The sequence below is a fragment of the Salmo salar genome, chromosome ssa03 (genome assembly GCF_905237065.1).
Source record: "Salmo salar chromosome ssa03, Ssal_v3.1, whole genome shotgun sequence".
Lineage (NCBI taxonomy): Eukaryota > Metazoa > Chordata > Actinopteri > Salmoniformes > Salmonidae > Salmo > Salmo salar.
In genome coordinates, this window is record NC_059444.1 from 3,095,973 (window position 1) to 3,104,714 (window position 8,742).

The 8,742-nt window shown below is 44.5% G+C and overlaps 1 protein-coding gene across 1 annotated transcript in view; it reads left to right on the forward strand.

The window, feature by feature from the left end:
- Positions 1–1,988: 1,988 nt before the first annotated feature.
- Positions 1,989–8,742, forward strand: part of ak5 (adenylate kinase 5) — a 227,754-nt gene continuing 221,000 nt past the window's right edge. Inside the window, exons 1-2 of the mRNA XM_045714398.1 lie at positions 1,989–2,570; positions 5,642–5,828. Of these exons, the coding sequence (XP_045570354.1) occupies positions 2,511–2,570; positions 5,642–5,828 (247 nt within the window). The 5' untranslated portion in view covers positions 1,989–2,510. The remainder of the gene's footprint in view (positions 2,571–5,641; positions 5,829–8,742) is intronic.

Here is an 8,742-nt window from a genome sequence, read left to right on the forward strand (position 1 = left end):
TGTGGTGCTATAATACATTGGACCAGCTGTGGTGGTATAATACATTGGACCAGCTGTGGTGGTATAATACATTGGACCAGCTGTGGTGGTATAATACATTGGACCAGCTGTGGTGGTATAATGCATTGGACCAGCTGTGGTGGTATAATACATTGGACCAGCTGTGGTGGTATAATGCATTGGACCAGCTGTGGTGGTATAATACCTTGGACCAGCTGTGGTGGTATAATACATTGGACCAGCTGTGGTGATATAATACATTGGACCAGCTGTGGTGGTATAATACATTGGACCAGCTGTGGTGATATAATACATTGGACCAGCTGTGGTGGTATAATACATTGGACCAGCTGTGGTGGTATAATACATTGGACCAGCTGTGGTGATATAATACATTGGACCAGCTGTGGTGGTATAATGGCTGATATGTGTGTATGGTAACAGTGTGTGTGTGTGTGTGTGTGTGTGTGTGTGTGTGTGTGTGTGTGTGTGTGTGTGTGTGTGTGTGTGTGTGTGTGTGTGTGTGTGTGTGTGTGTGTGTGTGTGTGTGTGTGTGTTGGTTCTTCTATCCTTGTTGGGACCTTAAATCCCCAAAAAGACACCACATGGATAGCAAAACAAGGAATATTCACACTCGTGTGAATGATGTGTAATCAGTATGATTTTTTACAGAGTGCTCATCAACCCTGCCTCTAACATACCTGATTAAACTTATCAAAGGCTTGATGATTAGAGGTTGTAAGTGCTGGGCTAAAACAAACACCTGCAAAGCCTGGCTGTTGATCTCTCCAGGACCAAGATAACCCACTCCCTCCACATCAGGGATTCAAACCAGTGTGGTAGATCTCTCCAGGACCAAGATAACCCACTCCCTCCACATCAGGGATTCAAACCAGTGTGGTAGATCTCTCCAGGACCAAGATAACCCACTCCCTCCACATCAGGGATTCAAACCAGTGTGGTAGATCTCTCCAGGACCAAGATAACCCACTCCCTCCACATCAGGGATTCAAACCAGTGTGGTAGATCTCTCCAGGACCAAGATAACCCACTCCCTCCACATCAGGGATTCAAACCAGTGTGGTAGATCTCTCCAGGACCAAGATAACCCACTCCCTCCACATCAGGGATTCAAACCAGTGTGGTGACATTGATGGTTTCTCGAAACTGATGGCTTCCGTCGAAGCCGAAGGTTAGGAGAATTAACGCAGAAATGATGAAGCAGGGTATGATAATTAACACAGCAGGGTAGGAAATTTAACTCTGCAGGTTAGGGGAAATAACGATGCAGGGCAGGATAATTAACACAGCAGGGTAGGAGAATTAACGCAGAAAGGTAGAATAATTAACGTAGCAGGTTAGGAGGAAATAACGATGCAGGGTAGGTTAATTAACGTAGTAGTTTAGGAGAACTAATGTAGAAGGGGAAAAAAATTAACATAGCAAGTTAGAAAATTAATGTAGCAGGGTAGGAGTATTAACATAGTAGTTTAGGAAAATTAACACTGCAGGGTAGGAAAGTTAACATAGCGGGGTCAGAGAGTTAAAGTAGCAGCTTAGGAGAAATAACATAGGAGGGTAGGATAATTAACATAGCGGTATAGGATAATTAATCAAGTAGGGTAAAATAATTAACTTTGCAGGGTAGACTAATGAACCCTAGCAGGGTAGTAGAATTAACACATCAGGGTAGGATAATTAACTAAGTAGGGTAGGATATTTAACCTTGCAGGGTAGACAAATTAACATAGAAGTTTAGGATAATTCATGTAGCAGGGAAGTAGATTAAACTCAGTAGGGTAAGATTAATTAACATAGTAGTTTAGCAGAATTAACACAGCAGGGCAGCAGATTTAACGTAGCAGTGTCGCAGATTTAACGTAGCAGTGTCGCAGATTTAACGTAGCAGGGTTATTTTCCTTTTTTTTTTAGCAAACTGGCTCAAATGAATATCCTACATCTGTAGGTAGGCTTCACTCTGTCCGTGTGCTGTTGATTTTGGCACAGCGCGGCGCACAGAGAGAGACGCCCACAGACGCTCAAAGCGAACGCACAGAATCCGCCGATAGGGACCAATTTGTGTCAGTCTCGTTGTGTGAAGATTTAGACAAGAGCAGCAGCAGTGCAGACACGGTAGCAGCAGTAGAAGAAGGAGTAGCATTACTATAAGGAAGGAAAAACACTAGATAGCCACACAGCTCTCTCTCTCTCTCTCTCTCTCTCTCTCTGAAGAAGGTTGCATTGCCTTCCTTCCTCCTCCTCCTCCTCCTGGAATCCAGATATGAGGTGAAGGTTAAAATGTTCTGAGCTTCTTGTCAAACCTCGGAGTTCCATTGGTCCATTCACAGGAAGACTAGTATCAACAAACCGATACAGACAACGCGAAAACGTACATTTATTTGTTTATTTTGTTTTGTTTTGTTTGTTGTTGTACTGAAAGCAAAAACCGGAGGATTTGAGAACGGAGTGATATCGGCCAGAATCTCTCTCTCCCATCTCCAACCGTAGAGATGAATACCAACGACGCTAAAGAGTATCTCACCAGGCGGGAGATACCGCAACTGTTTGAGGTGAGATCCACTGAACGGGCTTCAGTTGTAATACTTTTTTATCGACAGATGAATTAAGGTATTGTGCCTTTTGGTTCGTTTAGTCGTTCACATTAGGCTAAGTGGTTTATAGTATAGTGGTTAAATTATACAGTATGTGGAGGCTAAATGATAGCGACAGTGACCCTATCATATAAATAAGTGCATACTGCATATATTCACCTTTTTAGTTCAGCATCAATCCGAGTGCAGCGTTTGAAAGGTTTCATATCACGTTTTGAAATGGTCCGAATCCAATATAACCAACGACAATAGAGGTTTTATTCATGTTTATTTTCAGCCAGATAATGTTATTCATTGAAAAGACAATTGACTGACGCTGTAACTAAATAAATAAATACATACATCATGTTGGGTAACCAATTCATGTCATGGTGTGAAATTGATGTTTACAACTCTCAGGCAGAGAGGGGAGGGAGAGGGGGAGAGGGGGGGAGAGAGGTGAGAGAGAGAGAGAGAGAGAGAGAGGGGGAGAGAGACCACCACAAATAATCTTTATCATTGGGTGAAGCTTTACATATTCAAGACATTCTGCATAGTTTGTCCAATTTCAGTGTGTTTCAATAAATAATATATATATTCTAACTAACCAGACATTCTTTAACCTTTGAATAGATAGGTCAATGCTTAAAAAAAAAAATGTAGATATGGTTTTTATTTGTATTGTTTTAATGTTTAGTTAATTGTATATTCATAATTTGTTTTTGTAATATAATTAACACAATGGAGGTTCTACCAAGCATTTGAGTCATTTTCCGATCAAAAATATTATTATAAAAAAAAAAATATATATATATATATATATATATATCTCAATGAGCCATCCTGTAAATCTTTGGCCCCAGCCCCAGTCCATTGTGTTGAGTTGGAAAATACAACTGTAAATTCATTGGTTGAAGGGTGCGGCCCAAAGGGCACCCTATTCCCTACGTAGTGCACTACTTTTGACCAGGGCCCTATTCCCTACGTAGTGCACTACTTTTGACCAGGGCCCTATTCCCTACGTAGTGCACTACTTTTGACCAGGGCACCCTATTCCCTACGTAGTGCACTACTTTTAACCAGGGCACCCTATTCCCTACGTAGTGCACTACTTTTGACCAGGGCCCATAGGCTAGTTGTGCGCTAGGGAATAGGGTGCTGTTTTGGAACGGAGAAGAAGAGGGTGGATGCTTCGTTTGAAAGCATGTCTTTAGTCTCAGGTGGGAAAGCATTGTTTAAGAACCTACAAGGATTAAAGAATGACAGACGCACACTCAATCACAAACGTAAAACACACATACACATACTTAAAAGGTATTTCTCTCTACATGGGGTGAAAAGAAAGGTCTCGCATAAAGTGATTCATTCGTTCGTGTTTCTACTAGAGAACAGTACAGTCAACATAGACAGAAGTCCTGGGTCTTTCCTATGGATGTCACTTTCCATCAACTGTAATTAGTTAAAACCCAGGCTGGAATTCTTGTTGCGATTCCCTACACTCGCGACGCAATGTTGTGCTGATCTAACAAACCTGTGAAAACACAGTACAGAAATGTACAATGTTCCACGATTACGTTCCAAGACTTAAAACAATGGAATAACATCAACATGTATCTGTTAGGGTTAGAAGAGGTTAGGGGTCAGGGTTAAGGGTTAGGGGTCAGCGTTAAGGGTCAGGGTTAAGGTGTCAGGGTTACGGGTCAGGGTTAAGGGTTAGGGGTCAGGGTCAGGGTTAAGGTGTCAGGGTTAAGGGTTATGGCTAAGGGGTCAGGGTTAAGGGTTAGGGGTCAGCGTTAAGGGTCAGGGTTAAGGGTTAGGGGTCAGGGTCAGGGTTAAGGTGTCAGGGTTAAGGGTTATGGCTAAGGGGTCAGGGTTAAGGGTTATGGCTAAGGGGTCAGGGTTAAGGGTTATGGCTAAGGGGTCAGGGTTATGGCTAAGGGGTCAGGGTTATGGCTAAGGGGTCAGGGTTATGGGTCAGGGTTATGGGTCAGGGTTAGGGGTCAGGGTCAGGGTTAAGGTGTCAGGGTTAAGGGTTATGGCTAAGGGGTCAGGGTTAAGGGTTATGGCTAAGGGTTAAGGGTTATGGCTAAGGGGTCAGGGTTATGGCTAAGGGGTCAGGGTTATGGCTAAGGGGTCAGGGTTATGGCTAAGGGGTCAGGGTTATGGCTAAGGGGTCAGGGTTATGGCTAAGGGGTCAGGGTTATGGCTAAGGGGTCAGGGTTAAGGGTTAAGGGTTGATGTGATCTAAGCTTCTAGAGGTCCGTGGTTAGTGTTAGGGTTAAGACTGGTCAGGGTCTGGGGTCAGGGTTCAGGGTCAGGGATTAGGGTTCAGGGTCTGGGGTTAGAGGTCAGGGTCTGGGGTTAGGGGTCTGGGGTTAGGGTTCAGGGTCTGGGGTTAGGGTTCAGGGTCTGGGGTTAGGGTTCAGGGTCTGGGGTTAGGGTTCAGGGTCTGGGGTTAGGGTTCAGGGCCTGGGGTTAAGACTGGTTAGGGTCTGGGGTTAGGGTTCAGGGTCTGGGGTTAGGGGTTAGGGTTCAGGGGTTAGGGTTCAGGGTCTGGGGTTAGGGTTCAGGGTCTGGGGTTAGGGTTCAGGGCCTGGGGTTAGGGTTCAGGGTCTGGGGTTAGGGTTAGGGTTCAGGGCCTGGGGTTAAGACTGGTTAGGGTCTGGGGTTAGGGTTCAGGGTCTGGGTTTCAGGGCCTGGGGTTAGGGTTCAGGGCCTGGGGTTAGGGTTAGGGTTCAGGGCCTGGGGTTAAGACTGGTTAGGGTCTGGGGTTAGGGTTCAGGGTCTGGGGTTAGGGTTCAGGGTCTGGGGTTAGGGTTCAGGGTCTGGGGTTAGGGTTCAGGGTCTGGGGTTAGGGTTCAGAGTCTGGGGTTAGGGTTCAGGGCCTGGGGTTAGGGTTCAGGGCCTGGGGTTAGGGTTCAGGGCCTGGGGTTAGGGTTCAGGGCCTGGGGTTAAGACTGGTTAGGGTTAGAGGTCAGGGTCTGGGGTTAGGGTTATGTATCTGTCTCTTATTGGGTTGTTGTTGTTGATGTTGTATATGTCTTCTCCAGAGCCTGCTGACAGGGCTGATGTACTATAAACCAGAGGACCCTATAGACTACCTGGAGGTGTGTCTGAAGAAGGTGAGGGAACTTGGGGGACCAGACAGGGTCCGGTGGGACACATTTGTCGGCCAGGAGAAGAAGTCCCTTCCCCCCATCAACGGAGGACAGTCACGTCGGTCCTTCTTCAGAAACGGTGAGTAGTGTGTGTGTGTGTGTGTGTGTGTGTGTGGTGTGTGTTTTGCCACACAAGGAGTGAGTAGTGTGTGTGTGGTGTGTGTGTGTTGCCACACAAGGAGTGAGTAGTTAGATGGCTGAGGACACTGCTCTTTTTCAATTTGTCTTTCCTCGATTCTTTGCGTCCTCTCTCCTTCCCAAAACCGTATTGGAGGAGAAGATCCAAGGTCTCCCAATCTGACCATTTCCTCCGAACCATTTTGAGAAAGAGGCATGGAGAGAGGACGTGAGGAATGGAGGAAAGACAAATTTGAAAGTCAGGGTTATTCCTGGAAAACTTTCTTAAATCCAAACATTGAGATCAGGAGCAATACTGTAAAGAGTTAAGATGTCAGTCCACCCGTTCTAAGCTGGGGTATTGTTATTGTTATTGTAGCAGCTGGATAGATAGAACATTATTAGCAGAGAAGGAAGAAGATAATTTACTGTAACTGTCCAATGGAAATGTTGTGTTCTGCTTTATTCCAACCCCTCCGGAAGAGACTCACTCGGAGGTTGGAGCAGAGGGCAGCTATTGTAGTCTACGGCGTTCCTAGTTAGGGGTTAAGTCATTTTGCGCAAAAGGCACAGGGATAGTTAGGAGTGGCTAGTAAGGGCAGGGTTTCCCTGTAGATAACATTGTCTCAAATCTGTACCTCAAGGTCAGTATCCCTGCTGGTTTCCATTCTGAATGAGACGTCATGCTAAAGATGTCTCTCTCTCCACCCATTCTAACCTGTTGTTATTGTTGCAGCTGAATAGATAGCTGTACAATAGATACAGTTGAAGTCGGAAGTTTACATACACCTTAGCCAAATACATTTTAAACTCAGTTTTTCACAATTCCTGACATTTAATCCTAGTAAAAATTCCCTGTCTTAGGTCAGTTAGGATCACCACTATATTTTAAGAATGTGAAATGTCAGAATAATAGTAGAGAGAATGATTTATTTCAGCTTTTATTTCTTTACTCATGTTCCCAGTGGGTCAGAAGTTTACATACACTCAATTAGTATTTGGTAGCATTGCCTTTAAATTGTTTAACTTGGGTCAAACGTTTCGGGTAGCCTTCCACAAGCTTCCCAAAGTAAATTGGGTGAATTTTGGCCCATTCCTCCTGACCGAGCTGGTGTAACTGAGTCAGGTTTGTAGGCCTCCTTGCTCGCACACGCTTTTTCAGTTCTGCCCACAAATTTTCTATAGGATTGAGGTCAGGGCTTTGTGATGGCCACTCCAATACCTTGACTTTGTTGTCCTTAAGCCATTTTGCCACAACTTTGGAAGTATGCTTGGGGTCATTGTCCATTTGGAAGACCCATTTGCGACCAAGCTTTAACTTCCTGACTGATGTCTTGAGATGTTGCTTCAATATATTCACATAATTTTCCGTCCTCATGATGCCATCTATTTTGTGAAGTGCACCAGTCCCTCCTGCAGCAAAGAACCCCCACAACATGATGCTGCCACCCCCGTGCTTCACGGTTGGGGTGGTGTTCTTCGGCTTGCAAGCCTCCCCCTTTTCCCTCCAAACATAACGATGGTCATTACGGCCAAACAGTTCTTTTTTTGTTTCATCAGACCAGAGGACATTTCTCCAAAAAGTACAATCTTTGTCCCCATGTGCAGTTGCAAACCATAGTCTGGCTTTTTTATGGCGGTTTTAGAGCAGTGGCTTCTTCCTTGCTGAGCGGCCTTTCAGGTTATGTCGATATAGGTCTCGTTTTACTGTGGATATAGATACTTTTGTACCTGTTTCCTCCAGCATCTTCACAAGGTCCTTTGCTGTTGTTCTGGGATTGATTTGCACTTTTCGCACCACAGTACTTTCATCTCTAGGAGACAGAACGTGTCTCCTTCCTGAGCGGTATGACGGCTGTGTGGTCCCATGGTGTTTATACTTGCGTACTATTATTTGTACAGATGAACGTGGTACCTTCAGGCGTTTGGAAATTGCTCCCAAGGATGAACCAGACTTGTATAGGTCTACAATTTTTTTGCTGAGGTCTTGGCTGATTTCTTTTGATTTTCCCATGATGTCAAGCAAAGAGGCACTGAGTTTGAAGGCAGGCCTTGAAATACATCCGCAGGTACACCTCCAATTGACTCAAATTATGTCAATTAGCCTATCAGAAGCTTCTAAAGCCATGACATCATTTTCTGGAATTTTCCAAGCTGTTTAAAGGCACAGTCAACTTATTGTATGTAAACTTCTGACCCACTGGAATTATGATACAGTGAATTATAAGTGAAATAATCTGTCTGTTAACAATTGTTGAAAAAATGACTTGTGTCATGCACAAAGTAGATGTCCTAACCGACTTGCCAAAACTATAGTTTGTTAACAAGAAATTTGGGGAGTGGTTTGAAAACGAGTTTTAATGACTCCAACCTAAATGTATGTAAACTTCCGACTTCAACTTTATATCTCCCTGGGCTAATGTAGTGCACTATATAGGGAATAGGGCCCTGGTCTATAGTAGTGCACTATATAGGGAATAGGGCCCTGGTCTAAAGTAGTGCACTATATAGGGAATAGGGCCCTGGTCTAAAGTAGTGCACTATATAGGGAATAGGCTCTGGTCTAAAGTAGTGCACTATATAGGGAATAGGGCTCTGGTCTAAAGTAGTGCACTACATAGGGAATAGGGCTCTGGTCTAAAGTAGTGCACTATATAGGGAATAGGGCCCTGGTCTATAGTAGTGCACTATATAGGGAATAGGGTGCCATTAGGGACGCAGTCAGAGCCAGTCGTTGTGTAACGTTTTTCAGCGTGCCCTCAGGTGCTGATAGATAGGGAAACAGATGCAAAGTGTCTGGAAAGAGAAATTGGTCGTTTGGTTTGATGTTGAGTCTGAGACTTGAACCTTGTACTGTGTGGCCAGGTTTGTAGAAA